Below are 20,568 nucleotides of genomic sequence, written 5' to 3'. Positions count from 1 at the left end.
AAAGGTAAGATCTAAATCAGTCATTTGGATCTTAGCCCAGTATATACAGAAAAACATGTCTTAAGATCCCTCTGCTGTGTGCCTGCTTTAGGACTATGAAAAAATTGCATTAAAGGGCAGTTTGATATTTTTGTTTTGATGGCATGTTAACATATAGGTTTGCCAGTGCCTCTACTTTATGAAAGTAAACCCTAACCTACTGCCGTGTCAAACAAATGATTTTTTTGTTGAAAACTTGCTTTTACTGTTTTTCATTCTTTGTCACCTCTCCATGTTAAAGGTTTTCTTCTGTCTCTTTGTAGCATATCTAAAATCATGCACTCCAGCATTGGCTAAGTGACATTTCCCAAGGCAAGTTTCCTGACAACAGTCAGGAAAGTCAAGTTTCCTGACAACAATGCCCGCACACTGTATGTTGAAACAGCCACATGTTGTCTCCATCAGAAGACATCAGACAAGCCTACTTGAGAGGAGCACAAAGGGCATTGTCACCCTAAACCTGAATTACCTGAACAAAAACTTTCATGGTAGATTCACTAGTTAATATTTAAATGAAAGTTGCAGATTTAAATATAGTTTATGGGGACTTTGTCACCAGCCATTTACTTGTCTATTTCAGAAACATAACGATGTAATGTTATCTAATTTAATATGTTGTGTAATGTTAGTATTACTAGTTTTTGTTCCCTTTGTATGTGGACCACAAAAAACATGGAAACATGCAAAGATTCATGTATGAATGGTAAGTTTGTGTCCCTGTGCTGCACAAAAAGCAACTGGACCCAGAAGATAAAAGGGTTAAGACATGCAAGGATGTGTTAGGGAATTGACTCTTCCTGGTAGTATTACTCAAAGTTTGATTATTTTAGAGGTGCATTGCAAAACAATACATTTTATGAAAAAAGCACAATAATTGAAGAATTAAAATGCTTTTAATATTTTTGTGCTTTTAGAAAAATGTGCATGATGGTGACAGGGTCTTAAAAAGTATGTTTATAAATAAATGTAAATTGGATGTGTAGTTCTATTAACCCTTTGTGTGACCTAAGACCACTGAAGTGTCTTGTAGTGCATTAGGAGTTGGGAACTCTTTGTACCTCTATGGTAATTTCACCAGTTTCATGTCGGTGAAAGAAGATAAAGGATGTTACCTTTGGCTCTTTCCTCTTCATCTTATGGGGAAGTGCCGGTCTCTGCAGGAACACGATCTGCTTGGTGGTGACATTGCCATCCCTGGAAAAGAAATTCATAAATAAGCAATGGATGTCATCAGCCACACTGCCGAGCTCCCACAACCTAACCACTTTCACCATTAGCCATTAGCCCGAATTTCCATTTATATGAGATCGATTCCACGCTGAAATAGACGTAACCTGGAATCAAGAATTTCTCCACAAGGATACAAGCGGATGATAATTTATTTCCAAAGTATATGCCAACATATGAAGGCCTATCTATTTAAATGCAAGCAGCTTTCAAATACGTTTTACTCCTGCAGGAAATGATAATAAGCATAAACCATTCTATGACTGCCATGTCAAGTGTTACTCAAATACATAAATGGAATTTGACAGGAAACACATCATCTTATTTCCTGCTTGAAAATTGTAATTTATATATCACAAATCACATGTCAAGCAAACAGATCACACCCAGGTAAACAGTACAGTCAGAAACACTACGATATGAAACATCAAAAAAGTGAAACTAATATTTGAAATGCTAATGAACTAACATTTAGATTTTCTATCCTAAATGATAATGACCAAATTATAATTATCATGGCCATAAATCATTGAAACTTTTGCTTTTCATCTCTGTAGTCAGTCTTTGGCTCTGTCTATATTCCCTAGTTTATACAACTACTATATCCTGATGATTGACACCATTGTTCTGCTTGCAGCTGTTTTATTACTAGGTTACAATTACATTCGTTGAAACTTTTTGGAGATCTGTGCAATTGTCATACTAAATCTAGATAAATAACGCCCTGGATGAACAATCATGTTTGTCTCGAGAAAAAAAATTCCCCCATGTTATTTAGCAATCAACAATTGCAGATCTCAAACTACCAAATGGGAATGCTGTCATCTATTGGGGGATGAAGCAGAGAGCCTCCCATTTGTTTTTTACTTCTTCCCTCTCCATAGAAATGAACAGCACACTTTTATGCTACTATCACTGAAGAAGATCACCAATATTATGTAACTTGGGCTCCTCAAAGCGCTTAAAACATGAAGCTGTCAGAGCTAATCTGTAACAACCAAGGACCCTTTAACCATAGTTTGTATGTTTAGTTCTGTGTGTTCCCTCCAATTTTGCTATAAAGCAGACATTTTTACACTGAACCAGTTTAAATTAAGTATAATTACAACTTAAAATGCTAATTTGACAACACTACAGTTAGACATCCAGGGGTTCAATAGTTGTCTGTATCCCCATAAAGGAGATTTGCTGTTTCCAATTGTTCTGATTACCGCAAGTGACGATAAATCCAAATGATTGAGTTGCCATTAGGACAAGAATAGAGGGGAAATTTTACAATGGACAGCCGATAATGGATAATGGACAATAACAGATGTTTAAGTGGGGATTTTCTTCACGTTTGAAAGATATTCTCTCATTTCCTGGGTAGGCTACAGGACAAGATAAAAGGTAATAAAAATTTTACTGAATGAGACACAATTAAAAATAATAATTGGGCATGCAGGAGACACTTATTGCAGCTGAAAACATGTGCAGAAACCACCATGATGGAGCCACTTTACGTCAGCCATTCATAAAAAAATTTTTACCATTGAAAAACCCTTGAAATAATTTTAGGGTCTCAGGAAGCCCCTGCTACACCCCCTCTACAGTTGTGGCTAGAAAAATAGATAACCAAAAACTTCACTAGAGTCATGTGGCCAGCCTTACCAAATGGTGTTGGCCCCAGTTCAATGCAGGCATTATCAGCCACAGTTTGAGGAACCCTAGAAACCTCTGAAGGAACCCAGGTGGAGAACGGCTGCTTTAGGCATATAGGTAATCAAAACATTTTTTTAAGAACATACATTATTATGAACATAATTTTCAAACACCAGCTATACAATTTCTCCTTTTTCTTTAAAGTTTTTCGGTTCAATTGTACAGTAAAAGTTTCCAAATTAAAACAAATATTAAGGAACTTTTATTACTGTAAAATTACGCTATCTTCTGCAGCAAACAAAATGATGACCACAATATTAAAGAACTAAGACTGATGTTCCTTGTCACATATTTTAGCACAAATCTGAGAAATATCCTGACAATTATGCTTTCCACTTATAGATGAGGAACTTCAATTTACCATGTGTTGCTGCTGCCTGTGGATGTTCCCGCTAGCTGACAACTCACAAATGAGTTTAATTTGACCTCTGTCTACCAATAGCAAATTATTCACAAGAATTTGGAACTGTAATGAAATCTATCATTTGTTATTCAAGACAAATTAGTATATTTAACAGACATGGCCATGCAGATGAGGCGCTTTTATGAGGCTAGTTTCATAGGTCAATTGTTTAACTAAATATTGTGCCCTTGTGGACAGTATAAAAATGTGTATGATATAAATGGGAACTTCAAAGGTTATAAATAATTGCTAAAAATTCAGTGAAGTGTCAGATAATTGTTGGGACCCCCCACATCAGTAGGTTGGTTTAGGATTCCCTGAAATACAGAGTTCAAGGAATATTTCAAGCAACACTGTCTGTATTAGTCTGTCATTTGCAATCCCTATTTAATTTACAGCGCTGTGTAAAATGTTGGCGCTATATAAATCCTGTTTATTAATAATAATAATAATAATAATAATATTAACACATTAGGTAATAGTTTCATGTTCTGGCTCTTTCAGTTTGCAGCCTAAATGTTTTCCCAAATGCAATACCAAGGTTGATGGCTCACCAACAAGGTGAAAGAACACATTAATTGTAAGAGACAGCCACTGCAGTTTGTAGCCAAAATGTTATAAACTGGCTAAGCATATTGTAATGATATATAAATATGATATAGTTATTCTTTCTGATGATGAATAAAAAGTGTGGTCAATAATTATACAATGAAATTCAATCTCTTGGTCTCCTATAGGCATACCCTTTATACTTGAGTACAAATCAATATTTTTGCCCTCTAAATACCAATAGAAAAAGAATCTTGGTATATACTCAGGTCACTCAAGTGGATGACATCTATTGATGGCCAACAACAATGCACAAAATAACATTAAAGACAAAGCAACCTGTTACAACTAACTCAAAAGCAAAATAATTATTTAACTTATTAATCAACTTACAAATAATGATAAATAATAATAATGAGATTTAAACATTTGGATAAAAGCGTACATCACTAAAACTAAAGTTGCAGACCATGTTGGGAAAAAGTACTATTACTATATAGGCCGATGTTTTCATCATAATTTGCTATTGTCTTCATAAAAGCCAGAGGATAGGTATGCATATATGCAGGTAAGTGCCTATGCAGTATTAGGGCCCAATAATATTTTGCCATACTGGCATGCTGCATTACCACCCGTTATCTTGTTAAGTCAGCCCATTCAAACAAATAGGATACCAATGCATCACATCGGACTAAAAAAAAAGCTTGCAGTGTTGAGCAGAAAAATATAAAACACAGTAGAAAAAGTATTGGGTTAAAAATGAATGGCACCACAATGTTTACTAAGATAACAACATGCATGCTTTATACTCTCTAGGGGGAATACATTTGGGGGAGTCAAAAACAGAAAAGGATCTGGGGGTTCTGGTAGATCATATACCTAATAACAGCATGCAATGCCAAGCTGCAATATCTAAAGCTAGTAAAAGACTTTCTTGTATTAAAAGAGGAATAGAAAGCAGAGATGGAGACATAATCCTGCCCCTGTACAAAGCAATGGTCAGACGACATCTGGAATATGCAGTCAAGTTTTGGGCACCAGTTCACATAAAGGACATTGTGGAATTGGGGAGAGTGCAGAGAAGGGAAACTAATCTAATACAAGGAATGGAGGAGCTCCACTATGAAGAGAGATTAGTTGAACTGAATCTATTCTTCCTTGAGAAGAGACATTCAAGGGGGGATATGATCACCCTGTATAAATATATAAATGGTCCATATAGAGAACTCTCTTCCACATTATTCACTTTGAGATAATTACAAAGAACAAAAGGGCACTCTCTGGGTCTGGAGGAAAAGAAGTTTTAAGCTCCGAATAAGGAAGGGATTCTTCAAAATAAGGTCTGTGAAAATGTGGAACAGCCTCCCTCTTTAGGAAAAAGCTGGATGTTTTTCTAGAAGCACAGAATATAACTGGGTATTAAAGTTTTGAAGTAAAGATAACAGTGACTGTTGATCCAGGGAACATTGGATTGTCTCATGGAATGAGGAAATATTTTTTTTCCCTGATGGAGCAAATTGTAACAGTTTTTTTTTGTTTTTTTTGCCTTTCTCTGGATCAATAGGGTTTTATATCTGGGTTATATTTATTTCACTAGTGGTTGAACTTGATGGACTTTTTTTCAACCTGACTATGTAACTATAACCAGCTCTTTACTGCAATGCACTTTAATGGTGATGTGGAACCCTAGTCCACTGAAGAAGGACAGATGGTTCATTCCAGTGCCTAAACAAGCAGGGTCATCTGGATATCTGACATCTGCATCTAAACTAATCTACAGGTGAGCATAGGAAAAAAGGGATGAGAGTTTTCATTGCCCTAAAACTTGGACCAGAATAATTTTTTTTGAAGTTTTACCTTTTTGTAAAATACATTGAAGTTAAAGAGGAAGGCAAATGAAAGGTAATTTTTTTGTGGTCTGTAAGGGTAAGCCAGAGTTTAACAGCTGCTGAGGGTTAGGGGAACTGCTTTAAATTATCTAGGACCTTTTCTTGTTCCCAGTAGGGCTCCTTGTAGATGTTTTACATGTTTTAACACAAACAAAGGGTTAAAAAGCAATAATACATAAATAACAAAAACACAAAAAATTAATGAAAAGAAACATACACACCCAAACTCAGAACTTATTGGAACTTTATTGGAAAAAAAAATTGTAAAATAATTGGAATATATCAGTAACTCAATTGGTTATATTTATAAAACAGGGAACCAGACACTCCCTCCTGGGAATCTTTCATGTGTTTCAATGGCAGTAATTGAATCTAGGGAATGCTTGAGGGATAGTCTGGTTCTCTGATCAAATTTGTTTTTTTTAGAAGCAATAACACAATGACTGTATACCTAGGAGTATACACATAACACAGAACTGCATTTAGTATCTCAGTTACTCCATATTGCAAACGGCATAGCCAGCCACCCAGCCACCTAATACTGCTAGGATGTTGCACACGACATATCAACATGTTTGTATGCTTTAAATGGTTCCACTTTAGCTCATGTTCTCCTTACCTACTATTTTTCACAATAGGTGTTGAAAGCACACAGGTCAGTTGCCAGCCATAGACAGCCAGAGAGTTCAGCAGTGGCATGTAGTCTGTCTGCACTTCTAAACCCTGCAAAAACAAATAGACATGTTCCACTTCAATACCTTACATCAACAATAGAAACTGCAGTTTAAACATTGAAATACATTAGAAAAAGGTTAGTACATATACTTACCTTTCTCTTGCTTTTTGTACTACAGATGATGACATCACAAGCATTCTGTCAATATTGTGGTAAATATCGAGTATACCAGATTTAGTGATCCACCAATGTTTAAAATATGTATCTTCTTGCATTTGCACCCTTTTAACCCTTGTTTGGCACAACACATGGGAAAAGTAAATACTTTGAAAAACTTTTTATCTACATTTTTTTTAACTTCAGCTTATAATTGTGACAGGGGAGACTAACAGGCAAACCTTGCGTTTTTTCTGCTAAGTCCACTTTGGGGTGGCAGCCTTAATCACAACCCTTAACTCCAAAACTTAGAGAGTAACCCAAAAACCATTTTTTTTTTTATTATTGTTCTCGTTTTGGAAAAACTAAAAGGGTTTTCTCTGCACTTCCTGTTCTTAGAGACACAACAGGAAGAACGTGAATATCTCCCCAAAATAAGTGAATGTAAATATTAAGCTTACATAGAATATTTACCTATACTTTAAAAATGAAACCTTAGCGCTAAACTTTCCCTAAAACCTAAACTAACCCTTAAAAATACCATCTTAACACTTTAAATAAACCCTTTTACCCCAAAAAAGAAAGTATTTTGTTATGTTTCAAACAGAATACCAGGACCTTGTGGTGGCGAAGACACAATAATAAAAAGTTATAAATTATTCTTTCATTATATATATGTCATCTGTATTTAATCTGAAAAAGGGGAAACATGGTGGTAGATCCCAGAGATATGCAGTCCAAGCAAAGATGGACTCCTTCCCCATCAATCAAGTGAAATTGAACCCAAATACTGAAGCTTTGCTTTGTTTAAGGAACCATATAGAAATGTCAGAAGTACCCAATAGAACCCAAACATTGTTGTAATACATAAACCCTGGATCTGGTATAGGGCCACAAAACCCACGGTTTGGACAGTGACAAGAGTTAAGCTAGTTTTGCTCAGGAATAATACAAATTATCATACGTTTGGAATGAATTGTGCATGGGACAGGAGCACCAGCACTTCAGTTACTACTTCATTAAGAAAAATGTCCCTGCCAACCAATAAGTAAATGTCTCGTATTTCTCAGTTGGCAGCGGCTGGCTGGTGATGGCGTTCAACATCAGTCACTTAGACATTTGCCAGACATAACAAATTGGTGAAATTTTTCAACTGAAAGAGATAGAATATATCAGCTTTATACTTCAGGCTTAACAAAAAAGTACAAAGAGCTCTACTTTTAAAATGAAAAGAATCTCATAAATAAATATCCCTGGTCTGCAATAGATGCCTGAATGTAATAATAAGATGTATTATGGTGGACACAAAAGAAGGACAGTGAAGAACTATTAAAGAGGTACGTATAAAGTGGATAGAGGTAATAATGACTTATATGAGCATGGGATACCCTTGTCTATCTCTATCAACTGGTAACTGTAGCAAGGCTGGGGATAAGAAGCTCCTTGAATACTTGTATATCATGGTAAACTAAACCATCATCATCATCTGCAGAATGAAGGACAAATGATGGAAGTAAAAAATTTTGAGCATTATTTATGCAATGCCTATGGGGTAAATAATAAATGGGTCTCACCGAGTTATATAAACCCCAGCCACATTTTGTTGAGCTAGAGCCACACAAGCATATTTTTAGTATCTCGGTTGAGCTGCTTTATTTGATAGTGATTCATTTCTAAGTTTAGCGGTCTATCACTAAACAGATAAGAAAATTACACCCTATGGTATAAACTACACAAACTTACATATAGTAGTGATTAATCTTGTATAGAATGTTAGCAGTGTTCAATTGTGTGAGAACAATTGCTGCTACATGCTCTTTGTTCCATCTGTTTAGTTATTGATTGCTAATCCTAGCAATTAATGACTAATAATGTTAGAATTGTGACTGAGCTTCTAAAAAAAATACTAGCCTTATATTGAGTAGTGAAGAACAGAACTGATCTTGGCACTTCTTCTCCATTGTTCGTAACAGCACAAGCAAATTATCACTTACAGTACAGTATCGATCAGTGTGTTGGTCATCCTAAAGAGAACGGATCACAGCTAGGCTTATGAAAGAAAGTAAATATTCAGTTCTTTTCAAACTCTTCAAACATGAGGATTGATATAGAAGACTACCTGATTTTCCTGCCATGGCTCAAACTAAATACAACAATTGCAGCACCATTATGAAATAAATAAAATAATAGAATAAATATAAAAGGAGGATAAAACAGTTATTTAAGGTGTACATTCAGCAAACTAAACACCAACAGTTTGGATTTAGTTCTACTTTTATACCAAATGTCTGAATTCTTGTATAAGCCCTGTTATGACTAGTTCTCTTTTATGATTCCTTTAAAGGAAAAGAGCAAAAGCCACAGCTATAAGCTGATCAGATTTTTTTTTTTGGCATGCCAGATGGTGCTATAACCTGGACTGTGCTTAGAATAACTGCAGTCAAAGGACAGTATCTAGGGCAGAAATCTGGGGGAGAAACCAATGCAAGTTTACTGTGCTGGAATAAATGCAGCACTGCCTTCCTTCACAGTCACCGTAAATCTAGACAAATGCATGATACAATACCATTTTAGAAACTCAGCTTGTTAGAAGAAATTAAAAGCAGCTGGGGATGTGCTGCGCTAAATTCCATATTTCTAAGTAAAGCAGTTTAATAAATCTGGGCATATAGAGTGCTGTACAAAAATAAATGTGTGAATCATGTTTTGGAAGCTGCAGTACAAAGCATTACAGAGATGCAGGTGAATTTCACCCACATGATGTCACACCCACGCGTTAGATAGAAAACATGTCTTAATGGTGACCACAGTTTTCCAAACAATCACAACATTTATTTTGTATGTGGTCTATAATTTAACTGCATGATGCCATCTATTGTGGGAGCCCCCTGCAGATCTCTCTGATTGCTCTTTCATATCTTATTTATAGTGTCGGACAAGTCAGCAACTGCAAAAAGCAAGCAAAGGAAAGGTTTAAATAACTAATATGGTAACATGTTATTTTCTTTTTGACACTCTACAAAGGAGGTGGGTGCATGCTGGGGACTTTGGGTGACCCATCTCACGATTTTGAACTTGTTAGTGTAACAAATTATCAGCTCACCTATAGCCACAGGCAACTCCATGACCTCCTGCAGGGCTTCAGCCATCCTCCACACACTTGTTTATTGTTCTCCGACATATAAATAAGTACCAGGGCAAGAAAAAATAACTCTGTTGCTGGCCACACAATAGACACAATAGTCTTAGAATAGGCTAAGAATTATCTGTACATCTGAATATTTATATTTCCCATGGTATTTCACTTGGCAGAGTTATCAATTAGAAAGGCTAAAACTAGTTTAACAGGTCGGGGGCAAGCAAGCAACATAAGGGTACACATTTCCCAAAGCTATTGATTTCCTAGTATTAAGAGGTAAACATATTCTCCAGGAAATTAAAAAAAAAACTGTTTTCATTTATTTTTTTTTTTGCAGTTCTCAGATCATTAACAATAAACTGAGCCAATGTTTGTGTATGGTATTGGGCCCCTTTCAGAGAGCAAGTGTTTGCATTGATTGCCCTTGTTTTTCCAGTGCTTCCTCTAAAGAAGGAATAGTAACTGCAAAGCCAAAAGCTTTATGCCCCTTCAATGAACCCAGACACAACCTACCGCAACCATTAGCACATAATGGCTCCCAACCACTCCCATACACTTGAATAGAAGGTTGGGGCATGGTTGTTAATGTAACACAACACTGCGGATGACCATAAGTCTGAAAAGCCCTTTCTAAAATTTTGCTGTGATGGTTTGTAGTTTGGTGAGGTGTTGCCATAGACAGTCTTAGAACTGACTATATACTCTGCATGCAGAATATTGCAGCCTTGACTATTTTCAGAGAAGGCCTCAACCATTCTTCAATTATTCTGTGAAAAGTAATGAGGTGAGAGAATATATATCACTGAACAACCTATCTCTATAATTAGTTAGAATTATATTAACTCTTTCAAGAAGATAATATGTATATGAGTAATTTTTAAAAGGGCAGGACATCTGTCTACACGTCAAATGCTGACAGCCTAGGTTAGGGCTATGGGTTATACAGTACTGATTATAATGGGGCTTTCTAAGAACAACACTTAACACTTTTTTCATTGGGACAAGTGGATGGCCTGTTGCCTTCTATAGGTGTAGATGGGCTCTTTTTTGCAGTAAAGGAGTCCCTGATCAGGTGTAAGTTTCATTGGAAACAGTTAGGTGTTACAAAGACATATAAGTATCTTTCATTTGGTCAGGACTGTGTATGTGCAAATACACAAGGAATGTGACCAGGTCCATCTGGCCTTATAAATAGACACTTTGATCATACTCTTTTTTTAATGGAAAGTGGTGAGTGGTGAGAATGAGACAGACAGACAGAGAGCCCGAATGGCCTGGGGTCAGACAATTCCAAGGTCAGAAGGCTGAAAATTGTTTGAGTCATTGCAAGGGTAAACCTTGAGTAAAACTAATTTGTTGACCATTAAAAGCAGCCTTAAAAGAGCCTTAAACATACTTTTCCAAATGACACAGTTCATTGAAAACTCTCTTTTTATCAATTATAAATTTGTCTCTTGTTTTTTCTACAGACTTTCCTAAAAGTCATCTGGGCACAAACTTATGATATGTACTCTATCTGCCATTTTGGTCCTGAAGAATTAGACGCTGTCTGTGAAAAGAATCAACCTGGTTGTTGCACCCTTGTGTTACATACTTTACACTGTCTATTGATATGGTCAGGGATTACATGTTTTACATACCTGTATGTTATACCAAGGAATGATGTGCAAATGGCTTGCTGATAACACCAAATACATATGTCAATAAAAGACCCACTCTTCTGGTGTCACATACTGTACTAAAAAAGTCTCATTAATCATATCTGTATTATGTATAAACGTTCATGAAGATCTAAGGCTCCACTTAAGCCAACACATTTTTGTATATATCTACATGCTCTTGTTTATGCAATCTTTTACAAGTTGCTAAAGCAAGGAGAGGATACCATGCAAGATCTGACTTCTGCTACACTGTGGTTTACTGCTCCTTTGCATAAAGTAAATCTGGATCTATGAGTCGGCATACTCTTTAAAATTATACATCCCTTGTGCGGCTAATAAATCAACATTTGTTATTGCAGCAAGATGCAGAATTTTCTCTAGTTGCCAATCTACAAATCTCTATTCTTTAGGCACAACACAAAAATATAGAAAACCAAGCATGTAAAATGTGAAAGTCACATCAGTAAAACAGTATTAAAACATTCACTTTCCCCTATTATTCAGGAAAACTAAAATATGAGCTTACCCTAGCAAAATTCTTTTTGTGGTTTGTAAACATTGGAACACTAAATATATTTTGCTGATGATCATATATGTCTAGACAAAAAGGTCTCATAGTTTGAAATTTGTATTTAAGTGCACATGTGTATGTGTTTGTGTAATGCACAGAGCAATAAAAAGGTAAATAAACATGAATATTTAATTCTGAGACATCTGATTTGTTTCTATAGTGACAACATGTTTAGTATACAATAATATGGTTGGGAGAGCACAAAACACGAAAATAGATCGGGAGATATAATTTGTACAAAGGCGACCATATGAATGTATAATAAACATGTAGTCAGCACGGTAAACAATTAGGCAGTGTGGTCACTTTCAATGTTTATTTTGGAAAAATGATGATGAAATAGGTTTACAGAACATACAGCATCATCACAACACTGCAAGATAAATTAGTACGTGCAATAGTAGTTAAAATAACATGGCTTCTTCATACAGGGAGTTAATTTGAATAGAAGAGAAAATGAATCCTTCATCATTACAAGATGATTTCTAATAGGTTTTGCATATGTACATTTCATTAAGTTTAATTAAAGCTACCATGTCTTGCATTGAAGCAGAAACTGAAAGTCCTGTCAAAGATGAGGAATTGGCTATTGAAATATTTGTTAGCTTTTTTTGGTGCTCCAGGTTTGATTCTAATAAAGCCCAATGATACAATTAGTTTGAATACTGTAAATAAATTTCAAGTGCAAGAAATTAAAAGATATGAGATAAAGTCTAAAAAGGAAGAGTCTGTCCCCTGCCAAAATGCTTTAGAGCAAGCAGGACCCAGAGCTTCAAGCCAGGAAAGCTAACTACTTTGGGCCTGAGCCCCACTAACCCATCTCTGTCCATTGTACCCACCTCACTGTAACCAATAAGAATGTTCTGAGATGACGGGAGACCAGAAAGCAGAAAGGGTCCTCGAGTAGAGATATGGCTATACCTCAAAGTTCGGAAAACCCAGAATATCAATTAAAAATATTGCACAGAATGGCAAACTTATTGCATAATATACACTTTCACTCAATGTCGATATCAATTATTAGTAATTGTTTAGGGTGACAGTTTAGGAACATTATGTTCTGACACCTTGATCACTGATGAGCAGTCTGTTCTGTGCTACAAAGAGGGAAGGGTAGCAGACAAGTGAGAAGCGCCTTGTTTTGGGCACATAATTAGAAATAACAAAAGCACCAGAAGTGATCCAACCTGGTCTAACTAATGTCATCAGGGACACGTTTAGGACCTGCTCTGAGATCAAGCAATCCTGTGGGGTACCTGGTGGTTGGCACCTTGGTGGATTTAACAAGGTTAGAACCTTTCCCATAAGTTAACTGCGAAAGAGCAGTCTTCTGTATCTAATGTTCTTTTCTCCCCTTGTTGTGTTTAATTGTACGTTATGAAATGGCCTGAATATATCTATGCAGATGTGCAAAGTCACATACATTATGATTTCTCACAGACCAATTACAGATATTGCATGATAATATACAGATAAGATAGGTCTTTATGGAAATATCTGGGATAATTCGATATTATACTTTGCCAAGAAAAAATGAATCACTGAACTTTCTAATTTCAAAATGCATGACAGCTGGGCCCAATGTGCAACTCATGCATAGCCATGTTTTTTTATTTCTATGTTCAAGTCAAGTAAAAATAGGTATGCTTTTTATAGTCAGACTGGTTTATATTTGAGTATATATATATATATATATATATATATATACACATAATTTTTTCTAGTTATAGCAGGTACCACTTGACTCATCAATACTACTACTAAACTATACTATACTATGCAAACAATTACCAACCTTTACATCTTTCCACTGATTGTTCTATTACAATTTCACATGTATATTTTCATGATTTTTTCAATGATTTTTTATCAAATAAAATTTTAAAGCCCCACCCCATCCCTGCAAATACGGGTGTAAAAGTGTTTTTAAACAAAGCTAATCTCTAAAGATTATGCCTTTTCCAGTAATCACCATAACCACAGTATGTAATAACCTGGAATTGCTGTCAAATTAGAAAGTGGAAATGTCTATAGGTTATGGTAGCAGCCAGACAGTTATAACTGGAACACAATGATGGTATTTGCTCAGAACTGAAAATTGCAATATGAAAGGGAAACACGACCCAGAGGCAGACGTGATAATAGAAGTCACAGGCCAGGGTGGAAGGAGTGGGGGATGACATTTTTATGGTTAACATGTGACAAAGGTGAAGAGCTGTTCTTTAATCGCAGTTCCACAGTTATTGGCACTGCCTCGTTATTTCAGCAGTGTCTGGGAGGAAATGGTTAAGTATGAGAGAACTGTTATATCCTGTCTGTTAAATTCTGAGGTCAGGTGATCACTAAAGCAGTGTATTTTCTATCTCTGAGGTTTTGCAGGAAAAGGGGGGAGAGGAGGATGTGCTAGTAGATACCAGGTTAAATGCACAAATTGACTCTTCTGCAGCTATACTACCAGTATATTCTACTTACTTATATGTTTACATCTGCTTTCAACTGACAATTTTTGACAGCTGAAGAATACCAGAATGAGTCCTATAATTTCTTATCTACCGACAAAAAACTCAAATCAATTTCCCTTCATAATGAAACCATTTACCAAATGGTAAACAGGAGGCCACATGTATGAAGCCACATGTATGAGCCACACATATGAAAAAATGTCTGATGATGATGAAGATGTTCATGTTGTTTGTAGATACTGATTTGTCTGCTTTTAATTTTTCAGTAGAAAATATCAAGAAAGAAAAGCCAACTGATGGCTATTGACAGAAAGAACACATGAAGACCCAGTACCTGGGAATGAGACCTTATTTGATTACACAGCCTATACGTCTATTTTTTTTATTTTTCTTCTAAGCATTGAACTGGTCCATTAGGACATTGTAATCTTTTAACAATGAATTTTAATTTTCCATAATATAATTTTATACATAATTTTTATTATACATTTATTAATATAATACACTTTTTAAATTTACACTATTTATACACCTATTAATATTATTATAATACATTAATATATTTTAGTAAAATTACGCCTGTAAAATCTACCTTGAAGAGCTTTACAAGTACATTATATATATATATATATATATATATATATATATATATTATATTTCTTCATATATATATATATATATATATATATATATATATATAAAGATATCCACTAAACTTTTCATTGTTTCCAATTCATTGCACGAATGAACTGATGTTCCCACCAACCTGGTCAAACAGTTAGTAAAGCAGTGCTGTCCAAGTTTATTGACAAAGAAGGACACATATTTGTGGATGATGGAGGGTCAACTGAATAGGGGAAGGGTTAGGGATATAGGATGCAGTTGCAAAATTTGAGGGGGGGGGGAATTAGGTTTAAATGGTTGTAGACAAGTTGAAACATGTGTGTCCAGGAAGAATGATACCAATGACAGATACTGTATTACCAATTTGGAGATATTACCAAATGAAGGATTAGCAGATATTACAGTGACACAGGGGATTACCCAGCACCCTAGTTAGAATCAGGCACCCCAATGACTGGCAGAATGCCCAATATTAGGTACTGTAGTTAAAGACTGGTGCCTCAAGTGACAGGTAAATTTTCTAGTCACAGGTACAATACTTAGTTCACCTTATTTATATATAAGACACAAACTAGTGTTCACTTTAACAGATCATCTAAAGCTGTGCTCCAAATCATATACATCAGAACTGAATTGATTTTGTTTTTTCTATCTGCCATCTAGAATCCACAGAATCCATCTAGAAACAAAAAATCAATTATCTTTATAGTTATTTCCCTCTGCTTTTGTGCATTCCTTTTTTGCAAATCAGGCCCTGATTAAAAAATGCAAAATTTTTTCCCCTGAAATTTTAAAAATAGGAATATTATGCCACCTAAAATAGGCCTTCCTATCAGTTTTTAAATTTTTTTTTATTCTTTGCTTAAGAAAATTAAACAGCCGTGACTAATATGGGTAGCACCTTTTTTTTTCTACTTTGCTATCATTTTTATGCAAAACGCTAACTAAAAATCTGCCCCTTCTGATTTAGAGGAAACCCTATTTCATAGAATGATTGTGTCCTTAACCTTTATGCTCATTATAATTCTGACACATTCTAATAGGTTTTTGAGTTTGTAACGGCCAAGACGGTGAAAACACCTGCGTATCAGGAAAAGCAAAATGATGTGCCAAAACATATTTTCAGTACCTGCCTTGATGCAGTCAGCTGAAATGACAAACAAACAATATATAGACATCTCCTGCTCTTCATTGTAACAGCTCCGAATTACAGGCAGAGCAGCCTGTGGTGTCTGCCCAGACATACGCTGGATTAACAGGAAATAGTGCAGGTGCCTTGCAGCTCTTGTCTTGCAAGTCTCATGACAGCATATCTTGTGTTCCTATTTATTAAATCACTCTACTTCACCACATATACATTTTTTCAAACTGACAACTCTGTTCTGCAAAATAATTATTTTTAAAAAAGACATGCAGTACAACTCAATATCGATGTTTCTGGGGTTATTATATTTTCTTGCAGATATGTTGAAGCTGAACTCCGGGCAAACAGCTAACTATACAACTTAAATAAATATATATGAGGGATGTTTTATCCTCCTAAGGATTTGTATTTCTTTCCATCTAGTCCTGAGATTTATACAGTCCTACTGCACAGCACAGCCAGGATTACAGTGGTGCCATTCTTTACCTCCAGTATAATTTGATTGATATCAAAAGCTCATTAAAGATGGCTAGATTCCTAACATAACAGCTAATGATGGGTTTATGTGAGGGAAGACCAAACTCATAAAATGCAGAGTCCTCTGAATGAAAAAAAATAAAAAACTGATAAGGTCATCTCTATGCTGGCTATGCTCATTTCTTATATCAACATGTCCTTTGTTAGCACATCTGCATGCAGCACATATGACTGGCTCTTAAGCCATGCACGTCAGATAATTGTTGCCATAGACGAATGGGTATGCTTGCCTTGGTTGAAAATCTAGTGTGTAACCAGTGGTGCCCCAATCAATCAGGAATGGCTGTTGTAGTTCCCATGGAGGAGAGCATAGTAGGTATCACTCACTCAGCCTCCTCCCCTCCCTACTCCATAGAACAGAATGGCAATGTGTATACAGTGCCCGTTCATCCATCTGACATTGGAAACAGTCACACACGAATGTTTCCAGCAACAGTACAGGTAGTCCCGGGTTAAGGACATCCGACATACGGACGACTCCTGGATACGAACGGGGTTTTCCTGCTCCCTAGTGTGCAGGACAGAGGCTTGTATAGGGCCGGTTTGCATGACTTGCAGAAGAAATCTTTTGCTAAACACATGAGGTTGTGGGTGATGTTAAGAGCTGAGCTGATCTGTAGCATCTTGTAACTCTTTAATGAGCAAGACAAACTCTGCAGTTGTTTCTTTTTGCATATCACAGCACAGCTTGCTCCAGAAGGTAATAAATGTCTAGGCTCCATAAAGATTTTTTTTTTTTTGCTTTGTTTGAGAATAACTTACAGTGAGGACTTTAACAGTAACTGACACCACGCTACCTAATGATATGTTGAGACAAACATCCTAACTGCATTTATTAAAATAATGTACCTGTTCCGACTTACATACAAATTCAACTTAAGAACAAACCTACAGTCCCTATCGCCTATGTAACCAGGGGACTACCTGTAATCTTTGCCTTTTCAGGGGTTTAGATCTGCCTTCCTTCTTCCAGACTAGTTGTTGTATAAAGGATTACAAAAATTTGATATCAATCAAATTATACTTACATTAGTTTCATACAAATACATACAATCAATGATGTATACGTAAAGAGATGCATTACTTTCTATCTTTTATATCTGCCTACAGTTTAGAGTTTAGAATTCAGTTTACTGTAAATCATGTTAATAGTACATGTTAACTATTTAAACCCTTTGTAGATTTCTGTATGTAGTCAGTACACCTACACAACATTAGCTATGTTAGTGCATTATGTACGCAAATGCAGATTTGATTGTGCCATGCCAATGTAAAAATGTCACAGTTTAAAAATGCCAAAGCCGTTATCACACTTAATCACTGGATTATTTACAGTAAAGGCAGGGATTGCAAGGAAAGTAGTAAATGTCCATTGTGCATACTTACTCTAATTTTTTGCAAACACTTCTGCAGAATATCCCTGGGCTTTCCAATGCGCAAAGCTCCAACATATTTAACATTGTCCGCTAGCTTGCTGCTAGCCTCTGACTTTCCCTCCCCAAATTTATACTCACTCATTACTTTACTAAGGTTGAGTCATCAACCAATAAAAATGAACAGCCTAAAAAGGGGCTGGCAAACTTTGGTACTATCATAGCGCTAACATGATTACCACTATATTACTGGGATTTGGCTATGACCATAGGGTTTGATCTACTGTCGGTAGGTAAAGGCAACCAGTGTAGATAGTTTGGGATTTTATAAAGACAGTAAAATTACAGGAACAAACACTTTCAAACTCAAACCTAAATGTATAATTGCATGAATTATGAAACAACTATAAAATTGCAAACAGCATCAGTGTACAAATAAAATTGACTTTGTGACTGACTGCTTGAAAGTCACTTCTCTGGATGTTAAGTGCTAGGAAGAGATTTTTTATAATCAAAGCTGGTCAGTGGATTGTGGGATAAATAGAAGTAATTTTCTGAGCTTTTCATTATGCCGCAACTTCCTTTATCAGAGCTGGTAAACATAGGATGAGAACAGCGCCATGAATAAAGGTGGAACAACGCTGATCTAATTGATTAAGATATCTTTCATGCTTTAGGTTTATGACCTACATTCCAAGTAATGTATGCAAATTATTTTGAATGGAACTATTTGTGAGACAATCCGAGGTTACATTAAAGGACAAATGTACCACAGAGCCCTTGAGTGCCTGGCCTACAATGGGAAAAGGGATTACACTAAAAGTTCTCTCTCCCTTATTATCAGGGAGCCTCAAAGATAGAGAGATGCGTCCCTTAAATTGTTTTTTTCTACTGTCCTTGAATGGGAAAACAGACAGACCATTTAATAACTGTTTAGTATTAGGAATATAATAAATAATATGCATGATGGTAATGTAATTCTTGCAAGTAATTTATAAAAGAATATTAAGGAACTGAACACTCACTTCAAAGATTGTCCACTGTTCTACGACAATAGCATCATAACGCTTCACAGTCTTTGGATCTTGCTCTGGGAAATCTTCGAAAATAAAAACGCCATCTGTAAATTCCGTTGAAGTGTCTAAGAATGAAATAACAAAAGTATGTTCAGTCAATAAAATAGCATTATTAGGAAATGTGGCTGTGTTTAGGTACAATCTATTAAGCAAATATCCATGCATAACATGATTCAGCTTTACAGTTTCCTCTCTCAAAGCGTACCTAAACTCAGAATTTTCACTTTACATAAAAGGGTAGCGAACCCTTTTATGTAATGTAAAAATTCTGTTTTTTGGGGTTTTTTTTTTTTAGGTGCAGCACTGCCTGCTAATTCTCATCCGCCTAGGCGGTCATGAAAGAATGGGAGCACAAAGCCTCCCGGGATACCTACGTCAGGCATCCTGGTAGGCACTTGGGCGCTCCTTCTGCGCTTGCCTGAGATGCTCGGGCATGCACAGAAGGAGCCTTTTTGCTCAAAGAGAAAAATTTGCTAATCTCACGCATGTGCAGCGAGATTGGCAAAAATTTTTTTCATCCTACGTCACCGAATCTTGCGCCTAGGTGGGATGACGTAAGATGAAGAACCCGGAACAGAAGACAAATATGGCGGCGCCCAGAGCCAGATGCCGAAAACAGGGGACCAGAGGCCGGACACCCCCGGCGTGATCGGACCGACCTGTGGGGTTGAAGGTAAGTGTGTTTTTGTTTTGTTTTTTGAGTTTTCAGTATAGTTCCTCTTTAAGTGTCTGTTTATTGGATAGGTAACAAAGTTTACTAGAAAAAGTTTGCTAGAAAAAAGTTTGGAATTTGCAAAGGTAAAGCAGAAAATTGAAGTGTCACCTGTCAGGTAAAGATGCATTGTAGAGGTATGTAAATCACATTTTGGCAAAGTTAAACAGTTTACATAAGTATTTAGGCAGAGTTTTGTCTAAAATGCCTATTTAGTAATAGAAAATAGTAATCACTTTAAAACATTTTATCAACAGCTGATAAAAACGTTCGCTGGACATCTACACATGGAAATCCTGTGAAAATTGGGGCTTTATGTGTTAAACCCACTAAAGATTTAACTAGACAACAATTAAGGAACTGCCATCATTAGTAAACTAAGAGCAGATTTATGGGTGTGTATGAATATGCTGTCTTCCCACTTTTTTCTGTCTTCATAACATAAACAGAGAACTCATTAAAGAGCATTAGATCCCTAACATAATGCCCCTGATTCATCAAACAAAATCGGATTATCGGTCGCGCATTCGTATTAGCGATCCGGAATCGCGCGCGCGATCGCGCTATTCAACAACCGGAAAAGCTCGCGCACGGAGCCGCGCTTATCCGACAGCTTTTTACTGGCGATC

General features: G+C 36.1%; 1 protein-coding gene across 3 annotated transcripts in view; it reads right to left on the bottom strand.

The window, feature by feature from the left end:
- The window catches only part of RFTN1 (raftlin, lipid raft linker 1), a 205,602-nt gene that overhangs the window by 9,790 nt on the left and 175,244 nt on the right, over positions 1-20,568 (bottom strand). For all 3 annotated transcript variants that reach the window (XM_072412447.1, XM_072412446.1, XM_072412448.1), the window contains exons 7-9: positions 19,177-19,292; positions 6,428-6,531; positions 1,152-1,233 (exon numbers count right to left, since the gene is read on the bottom strand). In XM_072412447.1, the coding sequence (XP_072268548.1) occupies positions 1,152-1,233; positions 6,428-6,531; positions 19,177-19,292 (302 nt within the window). The remainder of the gene's footprint in view (positions 1-1,151; positions 1,234-6,427; positions 6,532-19,176; positions 19,293-20,568) is intronic.

Source organism: Pyxicephalus adspersus, chromosome 5 (genome assembly GCF_032062135.1).
Source record: "Pyxicephalus adspersus chromosome 5, UCB_Pads_2.0, whole genome shotgun sequence".
Taxonomy (NCBI): Eukaryota; Metazoa; Chordata; class Amphibia; order Anura; family Pyxicephalidae; genus Pyxicephalus; species Pyxicephalus adspersus.
The sequence above is the reverse complement of the archived record's forward strand: the minus strand, read 5'-3'. Positions and strand labels throughout refer to the sequence as shown.